The sequence below is a fragment of the Panicum hallii genome, chromosome 8, assembly GCF_002211085.1.
Source record: "Panicum hallii strain FIL2 chromosome 8, PHallii_v3.1, whole genome shotgun sequence".
Classification (NCBI taxonomy): domain Eukaryota; kingdom Viridiplantae; phylum Streptophyta; class Magnoliopsida; order Poales; family Poaceae; genus Panicum; species Panicum hallii.
This window is the reverse complement of record NC_038049.1, coordinates 33,745,203-33,762,957: the sequence shown is the minus strand read 5'-3', so window position 1 is coordinate 33,762,957 and position 17,755 is coordinate 33,745,203. Positions and strand designations below refer to the sequence as shown.

At 48.2% G+C, this 17,755-nt stretch overlaps 1 protein-coding gene across 1 annotated transcript; it reads left to right on the top strand.

Moving 5' to 3' along the window:
- Window positions 1-13,850: 13,850 nt before the first annotated feature.
- LOC112902083 (cytochrome P450 78A5-like) lies at window positions 13,851-17,445 on the top strand. Its single transcript, XM_025970996.1, has 2 exons — window positions 13,851-15,028; window positions 16,595-17,445. Exons 1-2 carry the CDS (start codon window positions 14,048-14,050, stop codon window positions 17,198-17,200), a joined length of 1,587 nt encoding a protein of 528 aa, XP_025826781.1. The 5' UTR covers window positions 13,851-14,047; the 3' UTR covers window positions 17,201-17,445.
- The last annotated feature ends 310 nt before the right edge of the window (window positions 17,446-17,755 follow it).

Sequence of the window (17,755 nt, the reverse complement as noted above, 5' to 3'; positions counted from 1 at the left end):
TATCCTGTCAGCATGACGTGTCATAAATGGTTGCATTTAGGTCCTAAATGTTATGAAGTTACACTCTTTAGGACAAAAGTAATTCAAATCCAACCTTTGTTCAAAATTTAATGTGTAAAGATATAAGTTTTGAGTTTTTGAAATTGAGCCATAAAGCAATGTTGTAGAGTTTGAAAAACTCTCCAACTTTCATTTTGGGCATTTCTTCATTAGGGTTTTAGATTAATGAGAAATTTATGCTTTACAGAAAGGTCCCTGCAATTTTCTAGATTTGCGCATAAGTCCTTGGGAAATCCCTTTTCTCCTTCTCTGTTTTTCTTCTTCCTGGCGCCCTTCCTTTTTCTCCCCACCGGCGGCATCTCTCTCTGGCCCCATCCTTATCTCCACTCCGCCCCCCCTCTATCTCTCCTCCATGCGTGGGCGGCCGCAGCAGGCGCAGGCGCGTGCGAGCCGGCGCGGCGGCTCAGGCGCAGCGCAGACAGGCGCTCGGGCGCTGGCGCGGGGCGCGTGGTGGGCGGCTGCGGCTCGCGAGCGGAGGCGCGCGGCGCGGGCGAGCGGCTCGGGTGGCGCGAGCAGGCGGCCCTAGGCAGCGGGCGCTGCGACAGGCGGCGGCACGGGGACTGGCAGACGCGGGAGCCGGCGGCGGGCTAGAGCGCGCGAGCGAGCGCGGGGCAGGGCGGCTCGGCTGGTGCGGGCGCAGGCTCTGGTGCGGCGCGGGCGCGAGCGGGCGACGGCGTGCGCGGGGCACTTGCGCGGGTGAGCGGCCGTGGCGCTGGAGTGCTGGAGCACGCTCGGGACTTGGCGGCGCAGGAGCAAGCGAGCGGCTGCGGCACGCGGATGCGGCGCAGCGCTGGAGAGCTGTGCAGGGCAACGACGTGCAGAGCGATGACGTGCAGGGCAACAACGTGCAGAGCGACGACGTGCAGGGTGGCGACGTGCAGCGCATGGCGGTGTCCCCGCTGGGCGAGCTCAGGCCGCGACTGAGTTGGTGTGCAGGAAGGTCGCGCGCGGTGCGGGAGGAGCTGCAGTGCAGCGGCTGCGGGCGGATTCGGACGGGAGCAGCAGAGCCGCGCATGGAGAACGTTAGAGGCCGTCGAGGAGAAGGCAGCGGAAGGCACGGCCCTAATGCAGGCAGACCACAGTCCTCGCGAAGGTGGAGGAGTGATTATGGCGCGGCGAATTGGAAGGAGAAGCTACGAAGCGAAGGCGACGGTCAGGCCTGACGAGCTCGGAGGAACCACGGTGTAGCCAGGCACGATGAGCTCCCTTCATCTATGCGGAGGTCGGGGCAGGAGCAACGCGGTGCGGGTTCGACGCGCAGCGCAAGACCGGCGGCGGTGGTAGGCCAACCTTGATGGCGTCACCGCAGGTGGAAAGGGCGGTGGAGTTGCAAGACCCAGAGGTCCGAACGGAATTGAACCAGCGCGTTCACGAGTGCGAGCGGAAGTGTTCTGCCGGTGGTCGGCTCGGCTCGATTCCGCAGGCGAGTGCGTGTGCAAGACAACCGGCCACGCGCGAGCAAGTTGAGGGCTAGTGGTGTGAGAACAGAATGGGAACAGCGCAGGAGATGCGACCAGGCATGGCGATCCTGCAGGAAGCTACGCGGGTGTGCCGGCCGTGTTTCTGTGGCACACGTGCATGAGCAGAGGAAGTTCAACCCGTGAGCAGGAGAACCCTGAGGTTCACGGAGGAGTCAGTATAGCGAACAATTCCGGCTCTATCGTCTCGTCCCAGGGGTCCACGACGTCCAGCAGTTCCTACCCCTTGTTGATCGTCCGAGCAAGACCATAACTCCTTGAGGAAGCTCCTGGATTTCCCCCATCGAGCCTCTTCGATCCCTGTATACCGGAACATCATCGCCACGGCAACGTTGACTATCGCAGCCACAGGTCACCGTGAGAAATACCTCTCCAGCCATCCTTCACCCACTACAATCCCCTGGCAATCTTCTTCGTCACCAATGGAACCTCGCCACCATCGAGCACTTCTCATCGCCAATTCCACTCAGCCATAAAATCGACTAGAGCTTGAGACTTGATTGCAGTGCGTGGCTTGAAGTCGATAGACAAAGCCGCCAATTCCACTGCCCACTTTGATATACGCCTCATGGCATCTTGATTATGGAGAATATCCGCCAACGGAAAATCCGTAATCACAGTGATCTTGTACTCATCGAAGTAATGGCGCAACTTTCTTGATGTAATCAGAATTGCATATAAAAGTTTCTGAACTGCCAGGTATCGTACCTTGGATTCGGAGAGTACCTCGCTGAGAAAGTACACAGGCCTCTGCACCCCAAATGCATAGTCTTCCTCGCTGCGCTCAACTAAAATAGCACTACTGACAACATGAGTTGTTGCCGCAATGTAGAGTAGTAGATCTTCTCCCGGCAATGGTGCTGTAAGGACTGGAGGAGACTGAAGGTGATGCTTCAGGTCTTGCAAGGCTCGCTCGGCCTCCTCCGTCCACTGAAACTTGTCTTGGCGCTTCAGGAGCTTGAAGAAGGGTAGTCCTCTCTCCCCGAGCCGGAGATGAACCTGTTCAGGGCTGCCATACAGCCTATTAGCTTCTACACATCTTTGATTGTGGCTGGAGCCCCCATATCAGTGATGGCCAAAATCGTCAAAGGGTTGGCTTCAATTCCCTAGTTGCTGACGATGAACCTAAGCAATTTCCCTGATGGTACTCCGAAAATGCATTTAGTTGGGTTGAGCTTCCACCGAAACCTGCGTAGGCTGCTGAATGTCTCTTCCAAGTCTGCAATCAGGCCATCAGGATTCCTGGTCTTGATGACCACGTCATCCGCATAGGCTTCAATATTCCGATGCAGTTGATCGGCAAAGCACATCTGAATCGTGTGCTGATAGGTTGCTCCTGCATTTTTCAACCCAAAAGACATAGTTTTGTAAGCGTACATCCCGAACGGGGTGATGAACACGGTTTTGATTTGATCCTCCTCCTTGAGTGCAATCTGGTGATATCCTAAATAACAATCAAGGAAGCAGAGGAGTACACAACCCGCCGTCGAGTCGACGACTTGATCAATGCGCAGTAGCCCGAAGTGATCCTTTGGGCAATGCTTGTTGAGATCGGTGTAATCAACGCACATTCTCCATTCATTATTCTTTTTCCTTATAAGGATGGGATTAGCTACCCACTCTGGATGAATCACTTCTTTAATGAAGCCAGACGTGAGGAGTTTAGCTATTTCCCGTTTAATTGCTTCACGCTTATCGTGAGCAAATCTTCGAAGGCGTTGCTTTTTGGGCACAGCCTGTGGGTGTACATTCAGACTATGCTCGATCAGTTCCCTGGGCACCCCTGGCATATCCGCTAGTTTCCACACGAATATGTCTTGGTTAGCCCAAAGGAAACTGACGAGCTCGAGTTTCTATTTCTCATCTAAGCCCGCGCCGATGACGGCGGTCTTAGATGAGTTACCCTCCTTGAGCCGGATCGACTTGAGGGCCACGTCACCAGTCGACTGGATGCTCGACTTGCTGGCCTTTCTTGAAGGGATCTCCAGCTCGGCTTGGGAGAGCTGCTGCGCGGCCGCAAGTACGTCCCCTGAAGCATCTGGCACACGCGTAGTCAAAGCATATTGGATCGCCTCCTGGTTGCAATCATATGACTTCTTCAAGTCACCTCGGAGAGTGAGTACCCCACTTTGTACTAGCATCTTAAGAAGCAGATAAACATAATGCGGTACTAACATGAATTTGGCGAGTGCCGGATGGCCCAGTATGGCATGATAAGAAGATTCGAAGTTAGCAACTTTGAATTTAATGAACTCGGTGCGGTAGTTCTCCCTCGTGCAGAAGGTAACTGGAAGAACCACCATGCCAAGTTGTGCGCTGCATTACCTGGGACAATATCATAGAAAGGAGACTTGCTTGGAACCAGCATGTCCGTGAAGTCCAGACCCATCTTTCTCAAAGTGCTGGCGAAGATGAGGTTGAGACCACTCCCACCGTCGATGAGCACCTTGGTGAGCCTAACTTCTGCCACCACCGGGTCCAGGACCAGGGGGAACTTATCGGGCTCTGAAAAGCTTGTCCAGTGATCATCGCAGGAGAATGAGATGGGCACCTCTGACCAGCGGAGTGGGAGTGGTCGTGGTGCGGCCGGCTCGACGGACATGATCTCCCGGAGAAGCAGTTTTTGTTCCCACTTGGAACCAAAGTCTCCATCTCCCCTGAAGATGATGTTGACGGTCTTTGAGGCATCCTGGAACTTCGTGTTGCGGCCTTGGTCCCCTTGGTCGTCATCTTCGAGTTCTTTGTCCATTGGCTTCTTGTTCTTCTTGCCACCACCGGAATTGCTGAATGTCCTCCGGAGATGGTAGCAATCGATTGCCGCGTGATTGGCACCTGCATGCCATGGGCATTTCTTCTGCACGAGCTTCTCGAACTCCTCCTGCATCGTTGACTTCTTGCCTCGCGAGGGATGATCCACAGCCATGATGATATCATCTGGCTTGCGCTTTCGGGATGGACCCGAATAGTCCCGCTAGCTCTTGTCATTGCGGTTGTCATGTAGACACCTCAGATTGCTATCATGGCGCCTCAGGAACCGCTCCCGCATCTTCTCTTCCTGCTCGGACCAGTCACTCATCATGTCACAAAGCCCCGCAACAGTTTTCGGCCTGTTCCGCCCGAAGTCTCTGTAGATGTCTAGGTCTGTGATGCCGTTGTAGAAGCAGTCGATGATGTCCTCCTCTGAGATATTCGCAATGGTGGCGCGGACATCGAAGAAACGGTGTGTATAGGACCGTAGGAGCTCGTTACGTTCCTGTTTACATTGGGCAAGATCGTGATGAGTACCTGCACGAGCGATCGCCCCCTAGAAGTTGTCGATGAAGACCTTCTTGAGCCGCTCCCAGGAGTCGATCGAGTTGTTGCTGAGGCTCTCCAACCACATGAGCGGCGCAGGGTCCAAAGCCATTGGGAAGTAGAGAACCTTGGTGATGTTGGAGCCCCCCGCGACTCCAATGGCGGTGGAGTAGCAACGTAGCCATTGCTGAGGAGCTTGCTTGCCATCGTACTTGGTGATGCCGATCGGCTTGAAGCCCTCAGGGTACTTGTAACTGCTGAACCGTGTGGAGAAAGCTAGAAAACGGTCGCTGCAGTTAGTACCCTCTGTCTCGACTTTTTCGTGCACTTTGCGCCTGGAATCGATCAGGGACCATGCATTGCAGCCTTCATTGATTCGCTGGTGCAGGTCTTCTGGAGGAGGCCGGTTATAGGCCTATCGCGGGTTACCCCCTGGAGGTGGCAGCTGCCTCCCGCCAGGGGTCTGACTCCCGCGAGCTTTGTCGTTGTTGCTGCACTGAGGTCGAGGATAGCCGCCTGCCGTTCGACTATGAGCCTAGCTTCTGCTTTCGCCCACGCGCTCCTCCCTGAGGGTAGACGCCGGGTTTTGTTGATCAAGCTGAATTCAAGCCCTCTGCGTGTAACGAAGTGCTTGACGCACGTTCGGATCGTTACTGCGCTCAAGTATGGCCGTAACCCCGGCGATGTTGGCCACCGGAGTCCTGAAGCCCCGCTCGCTTACGGCAGCGAATTTGGCGTCAAGCTCGCGATGCATGGATCGCATACGCTCATTGACCCTCCTTCGGCAAGCTGCGCGAGCTCTGTTCTGGGTCCTCCATGCCTCACGATCGGCGTCGTTTTCATCGCCAGTGTTGGCTGTGGCCTCATCTTCGGATACAGCATCGAATTCGACGATGGGCAAGTCGCCATCGTCCTCACCTTCTTCCGCCATTAGCACCTGGCGTGAGATGAGCTCATCAGAGCTCGCGTCGACTAGCTCAATCGACTCCTCCGCCATGGTGGCTAATGGCTTGCCCTCCTGAAAAGGCAAAGGCTCAAGGTGTGCCATAAGTCGGTCTTAGGCCTCGAGTAGATCAGAAAGTTTCATGCCCTTCCAATGCACGAAACACCCCTCCAGAGTGGAGGTAATCATCAGGCCGTTGGCATCGAAACAACCTAAAACCCCCCGACGTGCGGTGGCTTCGGGCTTTCCGAGTTGGAGTAGAGTGTCCAAGTCCTCCTCCAATGTGGAGAGGGACTCGGAGATATTAGCTTCCTAGAGATCAGTGGCCAAATTGCGTAGACCGAGTCATGATCGTCTACACGAGTCCTCAGATTGGAATGAGTCCAACCCAAGGAAGGTTGTTGCAGCGCTGGATGAAGTCACGCTGGAAGTAGACTCCTCTGTCCTTGTAGCAGATCCAAGGATTGACAAATCGTCAAGATCATCGACGAACTTGTCGAGGTCGCTATGAGAACCTGCCGCAGGAGTTTTCGGCTTCATGTCGACGAGGAACCGACGAAAACTGCCCGCACCATCTGCGACGCAGACCCACGAGCCAAAAACAAATGTTGTACCCTGAGAAGGTACTGACCTGGTGAACTGGAAAGATGCCATCCAGTTCGTCGGTGGATCTTCGATGTGCTCCCCTACCTGGCGCGCCAGCTGTCGGTGTTTTACTGGCTGCCCACCGAGGGATGTACCTGAGGTGGTAAGTTTAGGTGAGAAGATACCGAGATCAGGAACTCAAAGGTGCAAGGAACACAAGATTTAGACAGGTTCAGGCCGCAAGGTGCGTAATACCCTACGTCCTGTATGATAGTTTGAATTCCTTGGGTGTAGAAGTTGTGTTTTGAATGGGTCCCTGCCCCCCTTATATATCCGGGAGGTCAGGGTTACATGGATCCTAGCCAATACTAGCTAAGGAATTGTACCCGGTTATAACTCGAGTAGTTTCCTTCTGTACTAACTAGCTACTCAAACGAGTAGAAAACAACATAAATAAGAGATAAGACGGGCTTTATCTCTTAATCCTGTTTAAACTACGTTATGTACACAGTCCCGTAGCCCCGGGTCTGACACACACCTCAAATAGCTATCATATAGCTCATTAGAAATTGGCCCGCGAGGAACGCCGGTTCCTTATGGAGGATAAGGCTGTTGACAGCTCTTAAATACAACATCTATGCCGTCAACTCCTGGATAAACACATAAAGATTGAACATCAACAGTAGTGGTAGGAGTTATTACTAACGAATTCCACAAGTGTTGGTGAATCATTGATTTTAGGAACCCAAGGATGAAATAAAAGGAAAACACGCAGAAGACGCAATAGAAATACGCACAAGATCGCACCCAACGTCACACTCACAAAGAGGGCCCACCTGGCAGAGCAAATTGCCTTAACGGGGCGCAAATCATCGACGATTGTCACCAGGGCCCACATGCTAGCCAGCCAGGGGGAAAGTGGTGCCGAGGAGGCACCACTTGGGGTCGGCCAACCCCCTGGGTCGGTCGAACCAGGATGCCTTCGCGGCTGCCCAATCTTTGGCGGGAAGATCATCCTTATCCTCTTGAAGGCGGTGGCCAATGTTTCCATATGAACGGATGGCGGAAATCGACCTCTCAAGCTATAAAAGGAGGCCTCCCCCCCTCCCCCCATCATTCACACACACCATGCATACAAGAGTAGAATTAGTGCCTCATTGCAAAGGCGAAGTGTGTCTAGACTTATGCGCCAAGTGTGTTGGAAAATGTTAATTCCTAGGATAAGTTGCCATTCAGCGAAAAAGTAACTCCGAGGATAATTGCAACAAGTACCAAATTTTAAGGAAATAAATTTCAAACTTATTATTATTTTTCTAAAAGAAAACAAACCTCAATTTTTTTCTAAAAGAAAACTTATCTCAAATTTTACCAAAAAAACTAAACCTCAAAACACACCAAAGTGATATGTCAAGTGCTATAGATATTTTCAAACTTGGTTTCATGACCAAACCACTAACATCTAACAAATAACTATCATTGGTAAGAGACATCTTACATTCCTTGGAGAAGTTACCAAGAGACACCAGAACTATAACCTGTATATTATATTTGAAGTACAAATAATTAGTACCTTAATACCTCTCTGTGTTATAATTCGTGGTGGTATATGATGGAAAAAATAAGATTTTCAGTTTTAAATTAATCTGAAGACAAATCATGACCATGACAAAAATTGCATACAGAAAACGAACATATCTAAACATGCTCATCAAGTGATTTAGGATAAAACATAGCAGCAGTAAGATCAACCCTAACCAGATCATACTAGGTATGAAAGACATAGTTAGGGATAGAAAACCATTTCTTGCCTGACCGGAATAACCAGGTAAAGAACACGACGGCAACGATCAGCACCTCCGCGTACTTGACGACGCCGAGTCGCGCCCCACTAACGAGGAGGAAGACGAGTCGTGGCGACGAGGACGTAGAGGATGGCGATGTGGAAGCGTTTGAGCAGTCGCGTAGAGTGCTTCCCAAAAATCTTATTCTCTCTCTTCCGGTGCAGGATCGCTGAGGATGAGGTTCCGGAGACTTGCTCTCCCGATCGCCAGTGCACGCCGACGAACGGGACGAAGTAGCGTACGCGGCAGCACAGCAGGCAGGTTGAGGCATGTTGTGCGTTTTCTATTTATATTTTTTTCTGGCACCCACGTGTATTTATAAGAAAGAACCGCTAGGGTTTTTGGCGTCCCAAAAACCAAGTCGGTTATGAGTTCCCAAAATTCCGCGCGTGAAATCCGTAATAGATTCGAAGTGGCAAAATAAATCTGCAAAAGGAAGCCGCGTGCCCGCAAGGATTGGATCGGATTTTGGCGGACCATTCACGCGCACGTCGCACGCCCGCACCCTTCGCCCGAGCCCGGTCCGGCGAGGCGAATGAGAGCGTGCGTGTGTTCTTCCTTCTTCCTCTCACCCACACTTGCAAGAGCATGGAGAGCATCCAACTATTTAAGTTGAGTTTCCTCCACCTCCACTAGCAAGGTGGGGACTAACTTGTTGCCATACACCTTTACACTAATGGGCCTTTGAGATTTTATTGGAATTATTTGGATTTACATGGGCTGGGCCCAAATATTCCAACAATCCCCCACCAGATCTTAAAGTCTCATTATGACTTTACCTCAACCCACTGTTGTTTGATATATCAGTGTTTCAATGGATACTGTTAAGTTGAACTTCCATCTAGAACAGCAAGTTACACTCATTCACAACTTGAACAATGGACTAAGCCTTGAATTGCAAGTTTTGTGCAACTGAGTTTCACTTACAGTCAAACTGATACTTGACCTCCAGTAGGCTACTTCACGGTTGGAGCATATAGGTTGTACTCCCTAGTCTCTTCATGAACTTAATAGAGATCATCCGAATCTCACAGACTGCGACCGTCCAACAGTCGGGCTCACATAGGTGTATTCTTTCAAGAACATTCTGCAGGATAATGTCTTTGCTAATTAAAGCCAATATAATATATTAAGGCCAATGCCAACCTGCCATGCGTTAATCGAGAGTATTGCATCCTTCTCGAGTGAGTTAAAAGGTTACTCTCATGCTAGCCTCTTGCTTGTTTTTCCCATATCCTAATTCAAGGGATCTCCGATCACATAGGTTGGGTTACCACTAGGGAATAGCTTATACGGGTCTCAAACCCATCTCCTTGGATGCATTGTCTATCACATTGCGTGACAGCCCCTTGGTGAACGGATCAGCCAGATTTTTCTCAGTGTGGACATAACCCACAGTGATAACTCCGGAGTTTCTCATTTTTCTAACTGATTTTAACCATCTCTTGATATGTCTTGAAGACTTCAAACTCCAGAGTTTCTCATTTTTCTGACTGATTTTAACCGTCTCTTGATATGTCTTGAAGACTTCATATTGTTCTTTGAACTATCTACCTTGGCAATCACCGTTTGATTGTATAGTTCATCATAATTGCCAGCAATGGTTTCTCGACAATAGATAAGTCCATCAAGAGCTCACGAAGCCAATCGGCTTCCACTGTAGCTGTATCTAGTGCTGTGAGTTCTGCCTCCATAGTAGACCTCATCAGGATCGTCTGTTTGCATGATCTCCAAGAAACAACAGCACTGCCAAGAGTGAAAACGTATCCACTAGTGCATACAGCTCATCTAGATCCGATATCCAATTAGCATCACTGTATCCTTCTAGTACTGCAGGAAAACTGGAATAGTGAATCCCGTATTCCAGAGTACCGACCAAGTAGCGCATTACACGCTCAAGCGCACGCTAATGATCATCTCTTGGATTACTAGTAAACTGGCTCAACTTGCTAACAGCAAAAGAAATGTCAGGCCTTGTTGCACTCCCAAGATACATGAGTGAGCCAATCATCTGTGGATATCTCAATTGGTCTCTGCCAATTCTTCTATTCTTTCAAAGGATCAAGTTCGGATCATAGGGAGTTGGAGTAGATTTGCTATCCTTATAGCCAAAGAGATTCAACATTTTCTCCATATAATGGGATTGCGAAAGAGTAATCCCATTCTCTCCCTTGATTAGCTTGATGTTAAGAATAACATCAGCCTCACCAAGATCTTTCATTTCAAAGTTTTGACACAAGAATGTCTTGACCTCGTTGATTACATCAAGACTAGTGCCAAAGATCAATATGTCATCGACATGCAAACACAATATAACTCCTTGACCCCTAGCATAGCCGTAATACACACATCGATTAGCCTCATTGACACTAAAGCCTGCTGATATGAGTGTCAAGTTGAATTTCTCATGCCATTGCTCAGGTGCTTGCTTTAGGCCATACAAAGATTTATACAACTTGCACACCTTGTCCTCATGACCCTCTACTACAAACCCATCAGGCTGTGTCATGTAAATTTTCTCTTCCAGCTCTCCGTTGAGGAAAGCTATCTTAACATCAATCTGATGGATGAGAAGACCATGCGAGGCAGCCAGGGAGAGTAGAACATGAATAGTGGTTAATCTCGCAACAGGTGAGTAAGTATTAAAGAAATCTTCACCTTCTTTCTAGGTGTAACCTTTAGCCACAAGAGGAGCCTTGTACTTGTCAATAGTACCATCAGGCTTAATCTTCTTCTTGAACACCCACTTGCAACCCACAGGTTTGCAACCATACGGTCTTTCGACCAGCTCCCAAGTTCCATTGGAGAGAATGGAGTCCATCTCGCTACAGACAGCTTCTTTCCAATCATCCTCATTAGGAGATGAGAATGCCTCAGTGATTGTTTTGGGAGAATCATCTACAAGATAAACAGTGAAATCATCACCATGCTCCTCTTAGGAGCATCACTGTGAATCTCCTCATGATTTGATTCAAGTGTGTGTTCATCATGCTTAGAAAATTCAACAGAATCAGGAGTTGTATTCACTATTTCATTCAGAGGTAATGAAGATATAACATGCGAGTCTTTCATAGAAAAAATATTCTCAAAGAAAGTAGCATCACGAGACTCAAGCAGTGAATCTACATGCATATCATGCACCTCAGATTTCACTACTAGAAATCTATAAGCAGTGCTATGATGTGCATAACCAGAAAGATACAATCCATAGTTTTTGGTCCCAACTTGCGCTTCTTGTTGATTGGCACATTCATTTTGGCCAAACAACCCCATGTGCGCAAGTAAGAGAGTGAAGGTCTTCTCCCAATCCACTCATCGTAGGGAGTCTTTTCCTTATTCTTCATGGGAACTCTATTCAGAACATGACATGCAGTCAATATTGCCTCCCCCCACCATGCCTCAGATAATCCAGCGGTGTCTAACATGGCGTTAACCAAGTCAGACAACGTGCGATTCTTCCTTTCGGCAACACCATTTGATTGGGGTGAATAGGGAGGCGTCCTCTCATGAATAATGCCGTGTTTTGCACAGAATAAGTCAAATTTGTTTGCGAAATATTCACCTCGATCGGACCTAAGTCGTTTGATCTTTTTCTCAAGTTGGGTTTCTACTTCAGCCTTATAGATTTTAAAGTAGTTAAGAGCCTCATCTTTCATTTTCAACAAGTACACATAGCAAATTCTAGTTGCATCGTCAATCAAGGTCATGAAATATCTTTTTCCACTTTCTGTTAACACGCCATTCATCTCACAGATATCTGAATGAATGAGTTCTAGAGGTGCCAAATGTCTGTCCTCTGCCACCTTGTGAGGTTTTTGAGGTTGCTTAGATTGCACACAACTATGGCACTTAGAACCTTTGATAATGGAAAAATTCGGAATTAAACTCATGGTGGAAAGTCGAAACATAGAGCCAAAATTCAAATGATATAAACGCGAGTGCCAAACAGATGCATCGCTCTCATTTATACCATCAGAAATTCAGTTCACGGACTTATTACAATAATCTAAAACTGAAAAACGGAACAAGCCTCCGCACTATAGCCTTTACCGATAAATTGTCCGCACTTAGACACGACAAATTTATTTGACTCAATCACTACTTTAAAACCATCCCTACATAAAAGGGAGCCACTAACTAGATTCTTGCCGATAGTAGGGACATGCTGCACGTTCTTCAGCTGCATGATCTTTCCCGAAGTTAGGTTCAGATCGACCGTGCCAACACCACGAACAGTAGCATGCGATCCATTGTCCATCATCACGGTAGAATCCCGAGCGGTCTGGTAAGAAGAAAACAAGGTAGCATCAGAACACACATGAACATTTGCACCAGTATCAAGCCACCAACTAGTATATTAATACTGAAAAAGTGTACCGATCACAGCGCCCACAAAAAGTGCGTTGGCCTCAGTAAAAGCATTCTCCTGCTTAGGGGTAAGAGTCCCCTCAGGTTTGCTCTTGGACACCCACAACACGTTCATGGCAGAGAGCCACATAATTACTCTCGTTTGCCATCTCTTAAAGTGCTCGCCAGAGAACTTCTCGGGCCTCAGAGCATCAACAAATCCAGCCATGAAACTGAATTTCCTATCATAAGGTTTTTGGATTGATGGAAAAATAAGAGTTTCAGTTTTAAATTAATCTGAAGATAAATTATGACCATGATGAAAATTGCGTACAGAAAATGAACGTATCTAAACATGCTCATCAATTGATTTAGGATAAAACATAGCAGCAGCAAGATCAACCCTAACCAGATCATACTAGTTATGAAAGACATAGTTAGGGACAGAAAATCATAAGTTTCTTGCCTGACCGGAATAACCAGGTAAAGAAGACCACGGCGATGATCAGCACCTCCGCGCGCTTGACGACACCGAGTCGCGCCCCACTGACGAGGAGGACGGCGATGTGGAAGCGTTCGAGCAGTCGCGCAGAGCGCTTCCCAAAAATCTTATTCGCTCTCTCCCGGTGCAGGATCGCTGAGGATGAGGTTCCGGAGACCTGCTCTCCTGATCGCCAGTGCATGACGACGAACGGGACGAAGTAGCATACGCGGCGGCGCAGCAGGCAGGTTGAGGCGTGTTGTGCGTCTTCTGTATATATTTTTTCCAGCACCCGCGCGTATTTATAAGAAAGAATCGCTAGGATTTTTGGCGTCCCAAAAACCAAGTCGGTTACGAGTTCCTAAAATTCCGCGCATAAAATCCGTAACAGATTCGAAGTGACAAAACAAATCTGCAAAAGGAAGCCGCGTGCCCGCAAGGATTGGACCGGATTTTGGCGGACCATTCACGCGCACGTTATGCAAAAACAGATATTTTTTACTTTATTATATCTTTATACATAAAGTGAAATATTCTGAAGAACTCTGTCCAAACACAAGCTGTCCTACATCTCGTACTACTTGTGCCTGCCATGCAACACTAGACATCCATGTGTGCACACAACACAACCCGCAACTTATTAGAGGCTAACCTCTACATGCATGGCTATAGCTGGCCATTACACAAATAAACTCTATAACTAAAAGAAAAGGAGAGAGCACTAGCAATATGCACACACTTTCTCCCAACCAACCACAAGCCCCCTCCATCGCTATAAATAGGCCCTTTTGTCACAAGCAATGCTCACCATGCCCACTAGCTTCTTCCAGCTTACAATCCAAGCAACCAGCTGAGAAACATCTCTTGTTGAGTTCCTCTAGCAATCCAAGTAGTATATTATTTGCATTAGTAACCATAATTGCCCTTGTTGCACTACTCACTACTCACTAGAGTTAAGCTAGGTGTTAACTACATAGTTCACAAACACATACAAAAAAAGTGTTTACTTAGGTTAACTATGGCCATGAAGACTGAACTAATGGCCACCATGATCTCCTTGATCTTCCTCGCGCACTTCACCACCACCGCCATCAGCCCTAGCGCTCAGCCCTCATGGCTCTTCTCCCTCCTGTCGATCTCCCTAGCCATGGCGGCGGTCACCCTGCCGTTCACCGTCACCACCCGCCGTGCACGAGGTAGGAACAATGGCGCCGCCGCCGCCACCATCCCGGGGCCGCGGGGGTGGCCGCTGGTCGGCTCCCTGCCCACCGTGTTCGGCCCGCTCATGCACCGCCGCCTGGCGGCGCTGACCGACGCGCACGGCGCGCGCCGCCTGATGTCGCTCACCCTCGGCGCCACGCCTGTGGTGATCAGTAGCCACCCGGAGACGGCGCGCGAGATCTTGTCCGGCGCCGCCTTCGTCGACCGCCCGCCCAAGGCCGCGGCGCGGGAGCTCATGTTCTGCCGCGCCATCGGGTTCGCCCCCGCCGGCGAGTACTGGCGCCGCCTCCGCCGCGCCGCGGGCGCCGGCATGCTCTCCCCGCGCCGCCTCGCCGCGCTTGAGGGCATCCGCCGCCGCGTCGCCGACGGCATGGTCCGGCGCGTCGCGGACCAGATGGAGAGGTCCGGGGAGGTGGCCATGAGGGCCCTGCTCCAGAGCGCCTCCCTTGAGAGCATGGCCGGCAGCGTGCTCGGCCTCGAGGGTGGTGCTGGGAGTGAGGAGCTCGGTGAGATGGTGAGGGAAGGGTATGAGCTCGTGGGCACGTTCAACCTGGGAGACTACTACTACACGACACTGTGGGGCCCGCTGATGGACCTCTGGGCGGTGGGGCCTGCGTGCAGGAGGTTGGCAGCTAGGGTTGGAGGGTATTTTGGGAAGATCATTGAGGAGAGGAGGGTGGCAGGGGACTGCCAGGAGAGGGATGACCTGCTCAGCTACATGCTTACACTGCCAGAGGATGAGAGGTTGGAGGACTCTGATGTGATTGCTGTGCTATGGGTGAGTGATCTCCATCTTTTTCATCTCATGCATATGTATTTATGTGGCAAAAAGTGGTATGGTGGGGTACACTAATTTTGGTGGTATGGATTGTAACATGTTTGATGTAAGGAGCATTATAGGGACATGGTAAACATATGCATAATAGGAAAGAAAACGGCTTATTTTTATTTTACCTCAGTAGGCGATTTAAAATCCTTATTTATATTATTTTCTATACATATATATATATATATATATAATTTTTAGGTAATGAATGCACAACCCCAACCTCTAATTTTTCTATGCATATACTACAATATTTGAAAAGAATATCTAATAATGTTTTTTTTTAAATCAAATTGCTTGTTTATGAGCATTATTACATTCAGTTTGTACGGTGATCAGCGTGTTATCTAATTATATTTTGATCTAATCATTAAGCTATCCATACTTGTTCTGAGAGTGACTACAAAATTTGCTAATATTCTCATCAGCATTGTCTGACTCACTCGTATATTTACAAGTAAATTCCCTCTATACCCTAGAAATAATACCACTTCCTTCTACAATCCTTGAAAGTTGAATCTTCCTTATTTAGCTCCATTTTTAACATCTATCCCTTTTTTGGCCCGACCGTCAACTTTGTTAACTCGCATGAACAGTAACTTGTGGTTTTACATCCCACTTTTCTTGACTACAACGACCTCCAAATTACCTCCAAAATTCATAAAACATATTGTATCATTTGCAATCTTAAAACTAAAATGCACCAAATTACGCTACTTTTTAAGAATATCTAATTGTTTATGGCACAAACAAAAATTGGTAAAAAATACCTAATATTTCTAAGATGAGATGTGTTAATTTATAAAATTATTTTGTACTATATGTTACTTAGATAACTTTGAAGTACTTTAACAAAAATAAATTTAAACTTTGTTTTAAAAAATAAATTTTTAACAGAACTTCAAAATTCTCTAAGTAACATATGATACAAAATAATTTTATTAATTAATAAATTTCATCTTAGAAATATTAGGCATTTTTTTCATTTTGTGAATAGTAGTTTTGTGCCATAAAAAATCAGATAGTCTTAAAAAGTAGCTTAATTTGGTGAATTTTAATTTTAAGATCATAAATGATAATTTATTTTTTTTGCAAAATGGATTTATCTCCATCAGTTGTATCACTATAAAAAAGTTTTATAAATTTTGAAGGTGATTTGGAGGTCGTTTCAGTCAAGAAAAGATGGATAAAAAATCATAAGTTACCATTCGTGCGAGTTAACTGAAAGAGTTGACGGTAGGGCCAAAGAAGTGATATGAGTTAAAAATAGGGCCAAATAAGAAAGATTCAACTTTTGAGGACCATAGAAGAAAGCAGTATTATTTATAGGGCCATAGAGGGAATTTACTCTATATTTACTATACTACACATTGTAAAGATTGTAGAAAAGCTAGAGCTCCCCCAATCACCCATGAGGAATCACTTTATCTTGAGTAGTTTATTTTTCCTAGATATTGTGGTAGGGTAATTCTTTTTCGATTATTAAGATAGGGTAAATCCCTATACACATGCATGCAGGAAATGATCTTTCGTGGGGTGGACGTTGTAGCCATACTCATGGAGTGGGCCATGGCCCGCATTGTGCTCCATCAGGACATCCAATCCAAGGCCCACAAGGAGATCAATGCAGTGGTGGGCTCCCATCCCATCACCGACTCGGACGTCTCCAACCTACACTTCCTCCAGTGCGTTGTCAAGGAGACTCTCCGCATGCACCCACCAGGCCCACTCCTATCCTGGGCACGCCTAGCCGTGCAGGACACCCACGTTGGCAAGCACGTCGTGCCTGCAGGGACCACCGCCATGGTGAACATGTGGGCCATATCCCACGACGAGGCTATCTGGGGAGACCCATGGGTGTTTCGGCCTGAGAGGTTTACAGAGCAGGATGTGAGCGTGCTGGGCTCCGACTTGAGGCTAGCGCCATTCGGATCGGGCCGAAGAGTATGTCCTGGCAGGATGATGGGCCTTTCCACGGTGCAACTTTGGCTAGGACGCCTCCTGCAAGAGTACGAGTGGTTGCCGGCGAAGCCCATCAAGCTTACAGAGTGTCTCCGCCTATCTATGGAGATGAAGAAGCCGTTGCTCTGTCGTGCAGCTCGCCGCGGTGAAGAAGCTGCTTGATTAACTGAACATCAGTGGTGTAGCCAGCTAGTAGGTTTAATTAGCTGTGCAAACTAAAGGAGGAAGACGTGCCGATGTACATCAATCCATGCTGGGTTGTGTTTGGGTAATTTGTGTTAGTATTTGTAAGATTGTATGTATACAATGTACCATACATGAGCCCTATAGGTGGCTGCACGAGGACATAGTTTGTACCATTATATGAACACCTGCCTTGGATGGATTTTTAAATTTAAGTCACTAAATGTTCACTACCTTTATATAGCTTATATTTACAGCCCGTTTTATGTTGTTGCTCCTTAGGAGTAAGATTTTATCTCTTTTTGACACCTCGCTCTGGTAGAAAATGGAGCATTCGTCTGTGGCCGTTAGTACCGGCTGTCTTCCAGCTGGCACTAAGGCGTACATTTAGTACCGGGTCGGGGGCACAGTACCCCATGGAGCCATTTTGTACCGGCTGGCTTAGCCGGTACTAAAGTGCGCCACCGACACCGAGGTGCAACGGCTACATTCCCCCGGTGGCACTTTAGTACTGGCTGGTGGCTCCAGCCGGTA